We start from the raw sequence: 15,783 nt of genomic DNA on the forward strand, positions 1-15,783 counted from the left end.
ATTTCAACCACTGAAAAAGGCTCTGGTGACATGATTAAACAGTTATACAATGATTAATATGGCTTCTACCTAATTTGCATATGTGTTAAGTAATGAAATAGCCTCGGAGCATCTCAGCTACAATAACACAATTACTACGCATTGTCATGTCATTTAATGAGTGTGCCAGGAATGACTATGCACTAAAAGAAAAAGCTCACACACTTGACTGCTACAGCTCAACCTTCTGAACAGATAGCACTCACGTATCCCCAATAGAAGAAAGAAAAACTGTGAGTCTATCCTGACCCTCTTGAATTTCAAAGCATCAAGTGTATCCTTCAGAAGAAGCAAGAGATGTTTTAACAGCTCCTGAGTGGCTTTAACAGATCTGAGCAATGGCTCATACACATAAACATGCCTATGCCCCTTGGCTCCTCGTACAATCCCCCATTTTCACCAGCTGGCACAGACACATTATCCCCATTTAAGTTATGCCTCTGAGTTCAAGCAGATCATTTGGCACAGTTTCCAAGGAGGGAGCGGGCCCCACTCTGCAGCTGGATCTGCAGGATCAGCCCTGCCATGCCCCAGCTGCAGCCAGCCCCTGCAACGGGGGGGCTTCTAGTGGGGTGACCATCACACTCTGACAGACCCTTCCCACTGCACCACGCCACAGGGCTCAGCAGCGCTGCGATAGCGGCTATGCTCAAAATACGCAGGTCTGGCAGAAGCAAGATAGGCAACAACACCGAGCAAGGGATCTAAAGCTTTCAAAAAGTTATTGAGGATTATGTCTAATTGGAGGAAATAGTTAATTTGCTTTACTCTTCTACTGGTAAAATCTTGACAAAGAAATAAATCACACCAAGTTTTTCCAACCAGAAAAACTTTTAACACTCTAGTGTTGACTTGTTCTGTATCTAGAGTATTGCATAAAGTTTCTTCAGAAAAAAAAAACAGATCAAGAAGCAAGATACACAGATTTCTACTCAAAAATAAATCTACTTTTCCATAATAATTCTGTGATTTATTCAAACAGTATACAATGGAATTGCCACCTTTATAGCTAACCCACCCCAAACTTAAGCCCTTTTCTGTATAGCACTGAACTGTTACTATACTATGTAAAGAGCAAACACCACTGGAATGTACACAGTGAAGGAAAAAAAAAGTAAAGCTCTTCTTGCCCAAGTAACGGTTTTCTCTACTAACATGTTATCTAGAAAAATAAGGTCTAGGCAACGTCCAAAAGTGTTCAAGTTTCAATAAGTAACTATCAATGCCCCAAGGTTGCACTTGCACAAGAAAAATGGAGCGTACGGTTTAGAAAAGTATCTTCAAATGACTGAGTCAGCAATGCATTTCATTCTGCTTCAGATTTTACAACAAAAATCATTCCCCTCCAGGCTTTGATTTTAAAACGGAAGCCATGTAAGTGCAAGAGCACCCACATAGTTGTCTTAACTCTCAATGGCAAATTAAAGCTCTAGAGAAAGACAGCATTTTTAAAAAAGTTCTTTATCAATACCAAGAAAATATACATAGCCGTATCATGTTTTAAATATATATATATATATATATATATATACACGCACATCTTCTCAAAAGGGTACGATTCTGGCTTTTTTTTTTTTTTTTTGAGTTTGAAAAGCTTATCCATTGCTATACAGTTCAGTAAAGGTGTATTAGGAAACACACTTTTTATATCCCCCATTAAAATAAAGTTGAATCTCTCTGTAAACAGGAATTATCTTAATTTCCGAAATCTCTGCAGACCTCACGTACTTCACTGAAAGAGAACAGCCAACCACCTGCCCCAGAACCACCCACGAATACCCTCGCTCCCGAGAGCAACATCGACAGTCCTCAGGAAACGCTTAGCAACACCCGGCTCCTGCAAACGCCTTCTCCGGGCGCAAATAAATAGTAATAATTAATAATAATAATAATGACGACAACAACAACAGGAGAGCTGCGGCGGGCGAGCCCCGCGGAGCCCCCGCGCCGCCCCGGCGGCGGGCGAGGACGGTTCAGGGCCCGATCCCGGCTCGGGTCGGTGGCGGAGTCCCCCCTCAGCGGGGTCCCCCCTTAGCAGGCGCTAGTCTCCGGCGGGGCGACTGCCTCGGGGGGCGCCTCCCGCTGGGCGGCGGCGGGTGGAGGATGGCCGGCGGCGTTGATGTGGCAGCCGGACGAGAGGTGGCTGCGGACGCGGCCCTGCAGCTGGGTGACCTGCGCGCGGAGGAGGTTGGCGGTGGCGGCCAGCTCGGCGTTCTGCCCCTTAAGCGCCTTCACCTTCTCTTCCAGCCGGGCGATGCGCTCCAGCTTCCGCCGGCGGCACTTGGAAGCGGCGATGCGGTTCCGCAGCCGCTTGCGCTCCGCCTTCAGCCGCTCCTGGCTCTCCGCGTCCAGCGGCGACAGCGACGGCGGCGTCGGCGCGCTGCTGCCGCCCTCCACGCCCGCCGACGGCGGCACCTCGGGCACCGTCTGCGGCTCTTCCAGGGACCGCGCGGGCGGCAGCCGAGCGGTCCCCAGACCCGCCGACCCGAAGGCCAAGCCCGGCGGCCCCGGTGGCGGCCCCGGCGGCGGGGCCGAGGCGGCGGAGTAGGCGCTGCCCGAAGGGCTCAGCGGCCCCGCGGGGTTGAAGCCGCTCAAGTTGGTGTAGACGGCCGGCGGGTCGGCGGCGGCGGCTCCCGGGGGCCCCGGGCGGGAGGTGCAGCAGGGTCCCGGCGTGGAAAGTGGCGGCGGCGGCCCCGCCAGGAGCTGGTTTTGCTTGTGCAGGTCGGCCAGGGCCTTGACGAAACCGTCGGCGAAACCTTCCTGCTCCTGCGTCACCGGCTGTCGGTAGAGAAACGGCCCCGCTGCCCCGCTGCCGCTTGAGCCGGGCGCCGCCGGCCCTGGGCTGCCAGTGCCCAGCCCCGCGCCCCCCTGGATCAGCAGCTGCTCCAGGTCGGAGGCCGGCGGCAGTTTCAGCAGCGGCAGCTCCGCAGCTGAGCCCAGCGCGGCCTCAGCGCCGCCGCGAGCCGCCGCCGTTCCGCCGCCGCCCGCCGGCTCCGCGGAGCCGGCGGGCGGCGGCGGAACGGCGGCGGCTGGCGGCGGCGGCGGTAACAAGCGCAGAGCCGCCGCGCTGCTGCGGGCGCCTGCGGGCGGGCGGAGAGCGAAGGGCCCCGGGAGCGGCGCGGGGGAGGCAGCCGCCAGGTCCCGCTTCTTCCCGGCACCTAGCAACAGCTTCTGCCCCGCCGCCGCATCAGCCGCGGGGCCGCCGGCGGTACCGAAGCCCGGCAGCGGCACGAAGTCGGGTAGCAGCTCCAGTCCTTCCTCGGGGTAAAACGGCGCCTCCATCTTCACAGCGGATCGCCCGCTACGCCCGCCGCTCATCCTGCCGCCCTCGCCGGCCGGCGGCGGCGGCTTCGGCGCGGGGCGGGCCGGGCTGAGCGCCTGCTCCGCGGGGCCGGCCGCCCTCGGCTGGCAGCGGGAACTGAGCCGCCTCTCGGCGCCGCCGGCCCCACGCCACGCCCCGGCCCCGCCGCCGTCCCGCCCCGCCACCGCCACCGCCGGTCCCCCCCCCCGCTCCTGCCCGCACCCGCCGGGCTTGCGCGAACGGGCTCCCCCGCAGCAGCCCCGGCGAGGAAACCGCGCTGCTCACCCCCCTTCTACTCCCTGAAAACTCGCCCCGAGGCTGCGGAGCGGGAGAAGAGGAGCTGCCGGGGGCGAGGGGTTCCCCGTGGGCATTCCCCGGGGATGCTCCAGCCACGGCTCACTCGTCCGTGAGGGAAGCGCGGCAAGGCCCATGCGTGGGGGCTGCAGTGAGAAGGTGATCGTGGTTTGTGCCCGTGGTGGACGGGCGCGGGGTGGTGGTGCAGGTGTCGAGGATTCGTGCTTCTCGACTGTGCCGCTGGCGTCTGACTCACTGGGGAGTGAAGAACGTTCGGCCGTCGGGAAACATGCCGACCAGCCCAAGAAAAGTCACTCACAAGAAGGAGATGACAGCGCTGGTGTGGCTTTTCCTCTGAAAAATAAAAAAATAAAAAAAAATAAAAAGTTTAGAGACAGGGTTTGAAAAACCTTAGATGTCTCTTCCACATTACAGAACCGTGAAAGTACTGTTTGTTTGTTTTTTTTTTTTTTCAGTTTGGGGGTAGTATTTAGTTGTTACCTTCACTGGAGACAATTCCTTCTGCCCCTTTCCAAGTCCCCAAAATTCTTACAGGATGAGGAAATTGCTTTCCACCCAGTCCATTAAAAATCCCTTCTGCTGGGGATACTAATGTGATCCTGACAGAGCTGCCAAAAGCTCTCCTTTAAGCTGGGTTGCTGACCGAAGGCTTCAGTGGCTTCTTGACAGTTCCTCCCATAAGTGCTGGGATCCACCAGCATCCCCTCAATTAAGCATCACCCCGCTGCAGTCTACTCATGCTTTCTCCCCGCACATCAAGACCAAGTGCTTCTTCTCACAGGATGTGTTTTGCAGCTCACTGTTGAGTTCTGCTGTGGCCCCACTGGATTCATGGCCATCCTTTCCTGTGCCCATATTTGCTCCAAAACCCAGAGCAGGGGAGGAAGCAGAGATGCTGTCGTCAAGTCAGGAAGGACTTTGCCCCAGGCATGCCTCTTCAAATCCACAGGAGAAGTGGAGTCCTTGATGACCTTGACTCACCAACCTTGGGACCCCTAGCTACACACCCTGCCCACAGGGCAGGGGCTCCATTTGAACTCAGTGCAGGCCCTTTAGTCCCTGCCCAGCTATGTCGCGAGTGTTCCAGCCCCATCTCCAGCCCCATTTCCTGGGTAGACCTTGGACCTGTGTTTCCCGTTCTGTCCCTGGCATCATCCACCGCTGCTCCTGCCCGGGCTCCCTGGGGTGGACCTAGTACCTGGTTCATCACCTCGCCTCGTCGGGGTGTGTCAGTGTGCGCAGCCAAGCCCTGCTCCGTGCTACAGGACTCTGCTCTGGCTGGTGAGGGCCAGGCGTGGCTGTGGCTGCCCCCAGCTTGACTTCTCAAGGCTGCAGCAGAATCGCTGCCCAAAGAACTGTGGGCAGCAGGACTCTAGGGAGAAGAAAGCTGCCAGGCAAAAGCCAGAAACAGAGGCACTTGGGTGGCTAAAGGAGGAGTAGGCATGTCTTTTTTGGTGTGGACGGTGGTAGCTTATTTTTGTTTCCTTGGCTGACCTAGCAGCAGTGGGGCAGAGTTAGCTGTACTCAGCCAGCACTGGATACTGAGAGCTGTGAATGCCAGCGGCTGCGTTGCTGCGGCTCCTCAATGTACGGGCTTTTCCTGCCGTATTCCTGGGTGAGCAAACGGCAGTGAATGGCATCTTCTCTGAAGCCGGGCACAAATCGCTGTCTAGGGAGAGGCACCGCAGCCTCCCAGCTAAGATCTGTACAACTTCTCTTCTATCCCTTACAAAGTGAACTGAGGGAAAACAGACTGAGGAGAAAATGAGGTCCAGAGAAAAGACTGGGGAGGTTCACTTGGCTGTGGGGTCATTGCCAGAGAAATTCTAGGTGTCGTGTGATACATGATAGAGATGACACTTTCATCAGTGCTCTGACAGATCTGTTGGTCAGTTACATAGGATGGTTTAACTCACTGATCTAATGCAGAGCCCGAAGGTGACCCTGCAGAACAGGAAAACGCAGCAACTGCTTGAAATAAACTTACTTATAATGCCAGATCGGTTTATTTACACTGCTATCTAATACACCTGCAAGCCAAATTTCGGTGACTGTAAGGGAGCAGTTTTACACCTCCTTCATGCAAGGGCCCGTCATGGCAATGTGGTCTTTCTGTTGTTATCCTCCCTCCCCCCCTCCGCTCTCCCTTTTATTTATTTTGCTATCAGAGCCTGGAGACCCTCCGGGGTGGGCACAAGGACCCTGTGACAGCCCCGTGTGCCCGCCCTCTGTCCTGCCCGCCGGGTGGGGCGAGCAGCCCCGGAGAGGCCCCGGCGGAGGACCGCCCTCACGGCCTTTCCCCGCTGGAGACCGGGCCGGAGCGCGGGCAGGACCGCAGCCGGCCTCTGCAGCGCCAGCACCCCGCTGCGGCCGGCGGGTCTCTGCAGAGCCAGCCGCCGGGCCGCGCTCCGACCCCGCCAGGACACACGGGAGGTCGGGCCGGGCGGGGCCGGGCGGTGAGGGGCGGGCCCGTCAGGAGGAAGCAGCCGTGGGGCACAGCAGCCTCCGCTGCCCAGATGTGGTAGCTGGGGGCGGGTGAGGTGGTAGGGCGGGCTTGCAGGTGGCGCCCCGATTGGAGGATTCGCCAGGGCGGCTCCGCCCCTTTGATCCTCCTCGCCAATGGGCGGGCGCCGAGCGTGCCACCACCGCGAGAGTTGCCTTGAAGCCGGCGCCGCCATATTGGAGTCGGGAGAGGCCGCGTCCCCTTCTCTGCCTCTCGGAGGGTCACGGGAGGGGGGGGGAGCAGTGGGAAGGCTGATGGGAGGATGTGCGTTCGGCGGTGAATTAACCGGTCCCGTGAGCCCGACCCCCGCTACTGCACGGCGGCCGGCGCGGGGCAGGGAGGATGGTGCAGTCTTGTTCCGCCTACCGCTGCCGGAACCGATACGACAAAGAGAAGCCCATCTCCTTCCACAAGTGAGCGCGGGAGGCGGGCCAGGGCCGGGGTGCCATGGAGGCGGGGCCGCGGCCGTGCGCGCGCGCCCCCCTCCGGAGGGGTCGTGCGCCCGGGGTCTGCGGGGGGGTCGGGGCGGGTTGGGCTGGGGGATGGAGAGGAGAGGCGGGGGGAAGGAGGAGGACGTGCTCCCGGCGTGTCAGTGCTGTGCGTGTCCGGCGCTGAGCGGAGAGCCACATCCGGCCCCGCGCCGCGTGCCGGCTCCTGCCTGCGCGGGGAGGGAGGGGGAGCCCTTCTCCTCTCTCCACACCCCCTTCCCCCGCGTCTTTCAACCCCAGCCCGGTCCTGGGTTGGCGGGAGGGGTTCGGCTCCGAGGATGAGCCCGTCAGAGGGAAACCCAAGTGGTCGTGCGGTCAGTCACGGCAGCGCACAGCTGTAACCCGACCCCCGTGAGCAAGCTTTCCCGTAAAGCTGAAGGTGTTTCGTATTTGCAGGTTTCCTCTTACGAGACCTGATCTTTGCAAAAAATGGGAGGCTGCTGTAAAAAGGAAAAACTTCAAACCGACCAAGTACAGCAGCATTTGCTCAGAGCACTTCACTCCTGACTGCTTTAAAAGGGAATGCAACAACAAGCTTCTGAAAGAAAATGCCGTGCCCACGATATTTTGTTACACTGAACCTAGCGAAAAGGTAAACCCGAAGCATTCGTACAGACACCGGAATGCTGTGTGTTGTGCGTATTCAGGGCCCGAAGTGGCAGGGCAGCCAGGAGAAACTGCAGGTTGTGAAGGATGCCGGCAGAGCGTGTGCAGCTGGAGGCACGTGGAGGGCTGTGGTGACTGGAACACATCCAGCCGCTTTTCTCATGTAGATGTAGGCTGTCTGAGGCTCTGTAGCACGTAGAGCACCGCACTAACTTCCAGTAGCTCTGATCTGCACTTCTGTGCCTATGCAGAAGCCTTGTGCTGAATTAAGTGGAACGGCAGCAGAGTATAGAGGGTACTGCCCTGTAATTCAGTTGTTCGACTGTATTTGTAGCATATTTGGAGTTTTAGAGAGCCTTCAGTAGTACTGGCAAGTTGTACTGTAGTATTCCGTGCTGACTGGTGGCTCCTTCCAACACTGAAGTGATGATGGGGTTGTACTGCAGTATTCCATGCTGACTGGTGGCTCCTTCAAACACTGAAATGATGATGGGCCTTAGGTCTGCAACTTAACTGTCCTCTCTAAAGGGCTCTGTCCTCTGGCTTCATGGAGTTAAAAAGTGAGGGGCAGAGGGGCAGAACGGTAGCTGCACCTGCCGAAACCTGTCTGTGCTGAAACCATCCCTCCTTGCCTTAACAGTTACCTTGAATTCACAAGCCAGGCTGGTCCCTAGCTTCTGTCTCTGAACTTCTGGTGGCAGTCTTCTGTGACGTGTTTTGCTGCTAAAGCAACTTGCAATAGATGCAAGTCAGTTATGAGTTCTTCCTTCTTGATGTGATAGCTCCAAAACAGGAATGGGAACATTTGGTTCTTAGCTGCTATAAAGAACATAAAATATTAGATCTCTTGCCATTTTCCTGTAGGGGAAGTGGCAAAGGAGAGAATGGGTATGATAGGTCTAGGGGGTGGAAGGCTAATGGGATGGTGTGCACACAGGGAAATAGGGGCTTTTGCTTGTGTGATTTTTTTCTCTTTATATACAATATTAGATTTGATGCAGAAATAAAAAAGGGAATGTATTTGAAATATGACTGATGATAGAGAAGAGAATATAATCAGAAGGTATTTAAGGAAAACCAGACAATTTCCAGGTAAATATGGCTGTGTTTTTGCTTGGTTATGCTTCCCTGTTATTGTGAGATAGACATTTTCTGTATTGTGTGTAAAATAGTTCCAAAACTTTAGAGACTGAAAGCTGAATGGGTTTACAGGGTGATCTGCAGAAGGGCAATTGGCATATCAGGATTAGCGGTGAGCCGTGTTCCTCATACATGGATCTACAAAAACTCAAAAAAGAGTGCCTTTTCATTATGGACAAGGATTTAGTGATATTCCTGTTTGTCTCATGGCACTTTTAAACAAACTGCCACATATCTTCAAGAAATAATATAGTAACGAAGAATAACAGTGGCTGTTTTGGAATTGAATCCACAAATTTTGAAATAGAGCTTTTTATCTTTTGTACTATGTAATTTGAAATACTTTTTTTCTTTACTTATGTCTTAGGAGAACCATTTACTGTCTGTAAGGACTAGTTAGAATTCACTTATGATGTGTCAGTGATACCAACGATCTGTTCTCCGTGACACGTTGTGGCAATAGTAACGTATTTATAGAGGTAGCATGTGCTGGATAAGCTGGAAACAGAAGTCACTGTGTGAATTCAGCTGTCCAGCTGATTTTTGCTTGTGCTTCCATCAAGGGTGAGTGTGTCTTTGCCGATTACATCTTTGCCTTGTATTTTTGTTTTAGTAGAAAAGTTTGAAAGTGATAGCTGATAGGGTCAAACTCTTTAGAATATTCATGTGTGAATTAGACAGGCACACTCTTAACAGCAGTTTCTTGTAATTGAGAAATAAGAGTGATGGTTGGCTGGTTTTGTATTTTAAAGTGATAGGTAATATTTGAGTGCATATGAAACTTCCCTTCAACACCAATCACAAAACCGCCTGCTCAGTTACTGTCTACCAAACATTGTAGTTTGTACAAGAGGGATATCTAGAACCCCTCATATCAAGTATTATCTTGTTTGCATGTTAAGTCAAGGAAGGTCAAGTCATGACCTTCAGATCTGGTGAGCTTGATATTTAGGTGATGAACGTTTCCCTGTCCTTAGGCTTTCATGTATAGCAATAATATTGGCAACAGGTGGGTAGCTAGAAAATTGGTTTGGTGCCTCTTTTACTGAGAATGTCTTAGGCTTTCTTTTGACATGCAGTATGCAAGCTCTTTTGTTTAAGTAGTGGGGTGTTTTTTAATCATGATGTGCACAGAAGCATTTCTGAATTATAATTCATTCCCTTGGGGCAGAACAAATCTGATTCTCTGCTCTGGCCTGTGCTCGAGTGGTGAGGGATCTGTGTTGTTCTGAGCCATGCAAGTGAACCTATCAAGAGCAGTATGATAAAAACTGCAGTTTTGTGTGGCGTTGAGCCAGTCGATACACCGCTGCTGCCAAAAGGAAGAATCGTGCTTCTTCCTTCTCCATCCCATCTGCCAGCCGTGCAGTCCTGTTCCTCACTCCTTCCATACACCAGAGCAGGTTTAGGTCATACCTTGTGGTGCGTTGTTTTGATTTTTAATAAAGAACCGGAGATTTTTGCAGTGGTGGTGCAAAAGCAAATAGCTTTCTGTCATCTTAGCAACTTACTGTGTTTGAGGAAAGACTACGAGGGTTGGAAGGGCTGCTTTGCTGTTGAAGAGCTGTTTATTTTGGTTCATCATGTCTCTTGAAACCAAACCCTTATGCTGCAGTCTGAAACCAGTGACACGTTCCCTTCCAGTTGTTGAGAAGCAGGCCTTGTGTATACCCCTCTGCTCTGCCCCATAAGTAGGTGATCCTTATTCCACCTCAGCAGAAGATTATCTGCTGCTGCTGCACTTTTAAGTCAGCCGATATGTTCAAGGTGTAATGGTGAGATGCCACAGAAAGAAGGAGGGACAGAGGGGGATGGGGTGGCAGTGATGAGTTACTCCGTTTGATGGAACAGGAGCCTGCTTTCTTGCTTCATAGCTTATCGTGGATATGTATTTGACCTAAGTTTCCAAGTGCATATTACTATATCTCAGATAGTAATTGCTACATTCTTCAGTTCTTCATTTATTTGAGACTTCAAGGACTTGAGTTTGAGAGCTGTGAAAATGAAGCTGCGTAAAAAATGTCTTCAGTTTTGAAGCCAGACAAAACAGGCCCAGAACTGTATGTCTATTTTGGAAATATAAGCTTTGAAATTTACTCAATTTCAGTCCTGGTTGTTTTATGTTATTCTGGGGTTGTAGGAAGGGAGTTGTGTTTTGAGCAATGTTAAACATGAAAATGTACTTCGTTTTTCTTGTTGTTCCTAGCCTGAAGAATTTACAGAACAGCCAGAAGATCCGCTGCCGCCTCCCCCACTGCCACCGCCGCCACCACCGCCGCCGCCACCTCCGCCACCAGCAGCTCCAGTACTACCAGCATCTCCGTCAACTCCTTCATTTCATCTCTCTCAGATAGATGCCAGATTAGTTGATCCAAGTATTGGATTATTGATGCCTCCTCTCCAGACCCCTAGCAATCTTGCGGTTTTTTGTGATCACAACTATACCGTAGAGGATACAGTTCATCAACGAAAACGAATTCAGCAGCTGGAGGAGCAAGTTGAAAAACTGCGGAAGAAACTCAAGACAGTGCAGCAGCGATGCCGGCGTCAAGAAAAACAAATTGAAAAACTGAGAGAAGTTGTTCAGTTTCAGAAAGAAAAAGACATACTGGCAGGAAAAGGCTACGTGATTCTACCCAATGACTATTTTGAAGTTGTAGAAGTACCTGCCTAGAAGTCATGAACATCGGTTTTCACTTTGCTAGGACAAGAAATTTAGTTTGAAAACTAAATGCTCTCTAATTCTGTGCACAAGACTCTCTAAGAGTTCTCAGACAGTAAATATGCAGTCATACAAACGAGAATACAATTTTTCTTCATGGTCATTTCAGTTTGATACACTTCGAAAGTGCAAGCATCTCAGAATTAGAATGTGCATTTAGTTTACAAAATCTGAATTGCAGGAAAGGATGCAATGGTGAATACATTTAAACCCAGGGTTTTGATTTGTTTTTTTGCTTTGTTTTGTTTTTGTTTTTACGTTTTGGTTTGGCTTGTTCATTTGTTTGTTTTTTTTTTTTTTTACAGCGGCTGTCTTATGCTTACAGGGATTGGGGAACTGAATCTGGCTGAGAGTGAAGTTGAGGTTATACACTTAGTTCAAAGCTTTGTCAAGGCATTTAATGTTGGCTTTGGTGATCCCCAGGAAGTGGTTTTCACTGATTTCAGAAGGAGCAGGATTAAGGCAGCTAAGACTACCTGCAAGTGCTGCAGAAAAATAAAGGAAGTTAAGATAAACATTTCAGCCTGGGAAAACTTCCAGCCTCAGTTTGCTATGCCTTCAAAGCACTGCAAAAAGTCTAATTCCTGGATGCCTTTGGTGAGGTATGTAAATGAACCTCTTATTTTGGAGTAACCTTTCACCACGTGTGTGTTGTGAGGGACATGAGGAGAATTTGCAGCATAGCTGATGTAGAAGAGGCTTTAGTTTGAGGGCACTTAAAAACACTCCTGAAGTGCAGTGCTACACTGAACGTATGTGTTATTGGACTGTTGGCTGGATCAAGAAGGCAGTGTACTGTTTTGGAGTGGCTGTTCTAAAGTACCTTGATAATATACAGTCCTCAAGGTGTTGCAGTGTGACATTCCTACTGTAATGGGTGGAATGTTGTCCTCATCCTTGAGTCTCATCTCAATTGTGTGTAGCTTCAGGAAAAAAGTTTTTTTTATCTTATCGAGGTGTCAGGCATTTGTGACTTCCATTGCAGTATGCTGTGGGTTTTCCCTTGCTCTCTCAGTGGTCCCTCCCCAAAAGGTGTCCACTGAAGGGCAGTAACGGAATTAGTCTTTGGGAGCTGCTTGGTGCTAGACTGGTTTTTAATATCTCAAATGCTGCTGCCTCTCCTTCAGCCTTATTAAGACTCATTGTAAAAGTGAATTTAGCATGACAAAGTAGTGCAGCAGTTTGCACTTACTGTCTGATAGTTTATTTAGTCAATTAACTCATTCAAAATCAGAGAAAATGGTATCATGCTAACCCTGTTGTAGCCTTCACAGCCGAAATTCCTGGATATATTAGACACAAGGAAAATGACTTTTCTCAGTCCATGTCATACTTGTGTGTAGTGTGGATTCTAGCTCTGACGCTAATCAAGGCCTATTCATGATGGCTTTAAAAGCTTCCGTTAATATCCTGTTAGCACAACATTTTGAAATGTTTTGAACCAGTCTTTATACTTCTGACCTCACTCATGCCACATGTCTACTTTCCCATTTCATAGACTTACAGTGAACAAAAATTGATGATGCGTCCTTTTGTGTACATTTATGATACGTGATTTAAAATAAAAAGCAAATGGTGTGTTAGATTTTTAACTACTCTTTCTCCTCTTTTCCCAGGACTTTGCCAAAACTAGCTTCACATTTTGTTGTTTGTTTTTTTTTTCTAAAGTAACTTCCTGGTTTAGATGCTGGGTTTTATTCACAGCATTCCCAAGTCTTGTTGCTGTTATGCTTTATACTTAAAATAAACTTGAAAATGTTAAAATTAAAAAATTGACAAGGAAAAGACGTTCACACAGCTGTTGCTATGATTTTGGCATGTGTGGCCAGAGTAGCAGATTGTTTCTGTTTTCTATGCAATAATACCCTCTTACTCTCTGGGCCTTTAAAGTGTGACTTCCTGAAGCAGGGCAGGTTGCTGCGATACTTCACCCCTGTGGCTGGGGTGCTGTTGCCATTCCACTCTTCCTCCAACCATTTTGTTGTGCACTGCTGTCACCACCCTTCTCACTTGGACCAGTTCTGGTGCTGAGTGCATCCTTCTGTGGGCAACTCAGCTCACCGAAGCACCAGGTTTGGCTTGTAGTGGAGAGGCAGAGGAAGATCAGTGGTGTCAGACCTGATACAAAAAAAGGCAGGGGCAGGAGATGAGGATGGAGCGAAATAAGTCGTCTCCTCTGGTCACAATGAGTTGTTGCATTGTGTCAGCTGCTTCTGAAAATAAAGTGGTAACTTCATTCTCTTAACGCTCAGCACTGTTTCCTTCCACCCTGGCCGAAGATCCCTGTCTCCCCACACTGTAACCTGCTGTGCTTGTTGGGCTCATCCTTTTGAGGATTGTAGCTTCACAACCTTCCAGCCTGACAGAAGCAAGTCAGCAAAATAAATTTAAGGCACACTGGTAAATTTCTCATGCATGAAGTTCTTGTGCGTTTAAGCTTTTTATGTTGAAGTTGGTTTAGTGGCTGACTCAAGGGAATGTTCCTCCTGGTGAGAGGTGTGATTATTGCTTGTTTCGAGGATCTCAGTAGTAGCAGGTGGAAGGGAGAGCTGGTGCCCTGTTCCTTTCCTGTTACCAAAGGATTTTTCTATGAAGAGATGCAGTCTGTTCTGAGAATGGTCTTGAATTTCTCCTGCAGCAACTCCTCTTTCTTTAAATCAGCCCTCCCTAATTCCTGATGCAGTATGTTAAGGCTAGGTATGGACTCTGCTAGGGATGTGAGGACTGTCAGTATCGCAGAGCAATGAAGGGAGAGAAAAGGCTGGCATGGAAATAACCCATTGCCTTTTAGCAGTTGACTTTTCCTGCACCGGACCTACCCAGCACTGCACTGCAATCTCTCTGATAGCAATATAGAAAGAGTAGATGAAGGCTCTCTGCTACTGGCCAGACTAAGGAAGGAATTCCAGCTTTTCATGTAAAATTAATAATCACAGTGTGTTCCCCAAGCATTTGTTAATGTTTCCTGTTTTTTTTTTTTGAAGTGGGACCTGTTACATTCACACCATCAGCTGTAAAAAGGGCTGCATCACTTACTGTTAGTATTGGCCACAACCAGTGCCTGCACTTAGCAGCAATTGATTTGGAGCTAAAAAGTGGAAGTGGGAATGTAGAACGATGTGATTGTCCAGTTGCACACCAAGTAGCTGACATTTGTTTAAATGCATGTAGCTGTACTTCACTGAAGCCAATTTTATAAAGCAGACAGTTCAAGGAATTTAGAAAGTACCAGAACTGGGAAAAATATGTTTCACTCTTAAAATCTTGAGAGAGTTATTCAGAAACAGGCTGAAGCTGCAGCAGGCAGAAATTAGGGCTTCTAAAAAGAGAAATGTTGGTTTACCTCCCCTGTTGGCCCAGTTCTCTTTTTGCTGTGGTAGGTTATCTGACCTCTGTATAGTGTTTACTTTTCTCCTTACACCTCTGCAAAGTGTTTGCATCTCACTGTCTAACTGGGACAGTTTAAAACCCAGGGATATGTTTTATGGGGAAAATGAACAGCTAAATATTTGGATTACTGCTTGTCACGCTGAGGGAGTCCTTTGTCACTGCCATTTTTTCTCCTGTGCTTCCAGTTGGCCTCTTGTCTGTGCTGTTACTAGTGCAGTCTTAACAGCTGTGGCAGTGAATTAATGAAACTGAGATTTCCAAGTAATCTTCTGCTTTGCTGAAATTTCATTTTCCTTTAGTGCTATGTAGGGTTTAGGGTATGGGTGTCCTGTGTGAATTTTGAAGGAGTTCTGTAGTAGCTGAGGAAAGTCCAAAGCAAATCCCAGTTTGAATGTAGGAAAAAGGAAACCAAAGACGTTGTTCTGGTAAAACTGAAACCAGAACGGTTTCTTAAGTCCGTTTCAGATGACTTCTCCTATGGTGCTCTTTGCTGGAGCCAGGCACTTATTCCTAGTTTCCCTTTTGCTTTGTTTCTTTCCTTAGAACTGTTTTAGGTTTTAGTCTGTAGGTGTATCTGCTTCCTCTCAGCTTACACCTTCATCAGGTGTCAGGGTAGAAAGGGGTGTTTTGAGCTATTGTCTAATTTTAACAATCAAAACCCAATCTGCCAAAGCACATTGATGCTTACTGTCTGTCATTACTGCTGCAAGTTCAGTTCTGTAACTTCTGCTGTTTAAAGCATAGGAGGTTATTTGCCATATTTTAGCCAAGATTTATTAATAAAGGAGAAAAAAAAAACAGGATTAAAAAATATAATTAAAAAATATGATTAAAAATATGATGACAGTTAAGTGCTATTATAGATTCCTCTTCAATGCTTTCAACAGAAATTTTATTTTCTTACAGTTATTTGGATGGAACCACAGCATTTTATTGCACAAATTGGGCAGAAGGCCTTAAAATTTTATACAGACTGAAGCAGTTTAGAAGTGTGCAAAAATAAAATGTATTGGAAAGTTGTTGTTTAATCCACTAAGAATAAACAGTTCCCAAAGGAAAGCTTTGGCGAGGAACTTAAATATTCTGAAGTTAAAGAAAACTTTTAAATATGTTAGTCAGAAGGAATTTTTCAAGAGCCTCTCTTGAGTATACATTGCATTGTCATAATTAAATAATTTCAGTAATTAAATCTCTCTGAAGTCCTGCCACTATTAATTCATTTAGCACTGAATATCAAGCCTTTTATTGTCTGTTGTGCAAAATGATCTAGTGATCCTCC

At 49.0% G+C, this 15,783-nt stretch overlaps 2 protein-coding genes across 3 annotated transcripts; one reads left to right on the forward strand and one right to left on the reverse strand.

The window, feature by feature from the left end:
• Positions 1-984: 984 nt before the first annotated feature.
• On the reverse strand, positions 985-3,436 carry LOC133270123 (transcription factor JunD-like). Its single transcript, XM_061455039.1, has one exon. The coding sequence runs from the start codon at positions 3,355-3,357 to the stop codon at positions 2,071-2,073; it is 1,287 nt and encodes a 428-aa protein (XP_061311023.1). The 5' UTR covers positions 3,358-3,436; the 3' UTR covers positions 985-2,070.
• Positions 3,437-6,196: 2,760 nt separating this feature from the next.
• Positions 6,197-12,886, forward strand: THAP1 (THAP domain containing 1). Of its 2 annotated transcripts, XM_061455061.1 has the most exons (3): positions 6,377-6,571; positions 7,043-7,238; positions 10,599-12,886. In XM_061455061.1, exons 1-3 carry the CDS (start codon positions 6,501-6,503, stop codon positions 11,064-11,066), a joined length of 735 nt encoding a protein of 244 aa, XP_061311045.1. In that variant the 5' UTR covers positions 6,377-6,500; the 3' UTR covers positions 11,067-12,886. The 2 variants fall into 2 exon arrangements, with proteins under 2 accessions (XP_061311044.1, XP_061311045.1); XM_061455060.1 differs by lacking the exon at positions 7,043-7,238 and having other exon boundaries at positions 6,197-6,571.
• The last annotated feature ends 2,897 nt before the right edge of the window (positions 12,887-15,783 follow it).

Source organism: Pezoporus flaviventris, unplaced genomic scaffold (assembly GCF_033815535.1).
Source record: "Pezoporus flaviventris isolate CSIRO_AGI_PZ_B2104156 unplaced genomic scaffold, CSIRO_AGI_Pfla_v1 ptg000018l, whole genome shotgun sequence".
NCBI lineage: Eukaryota > Metazoa > Chordata > Aves > Psittaciformes > Psittacidae > Pezoporus > Pezoporus flaviventris.

Bases quoted from the DNA above. Each gene is read 5' to 3' on its own strand.
- LOC133270123 (XM_061455039.1), bottom strand. From the start codon at position 3,357: ATGAGCGGCGGGCGTAGCGGGCGATCCGCTGTGAAGATGGAGGCGCCG.
- THAP1 (XM_061455060.1), top strand. From the start codon at position 6,275: ATGGGCGGGCGCCGAGCGTGCCACCACCGCGAGAGTTGCCTTGAAGCC. The intron at 6,572-10,598 runs GTGAGCGCGGGA...TGTTGTTCCTAG, and splicing joins AAGCCCATCTCCTTCCACAA to CCTGAAGAATTTACAGAACA.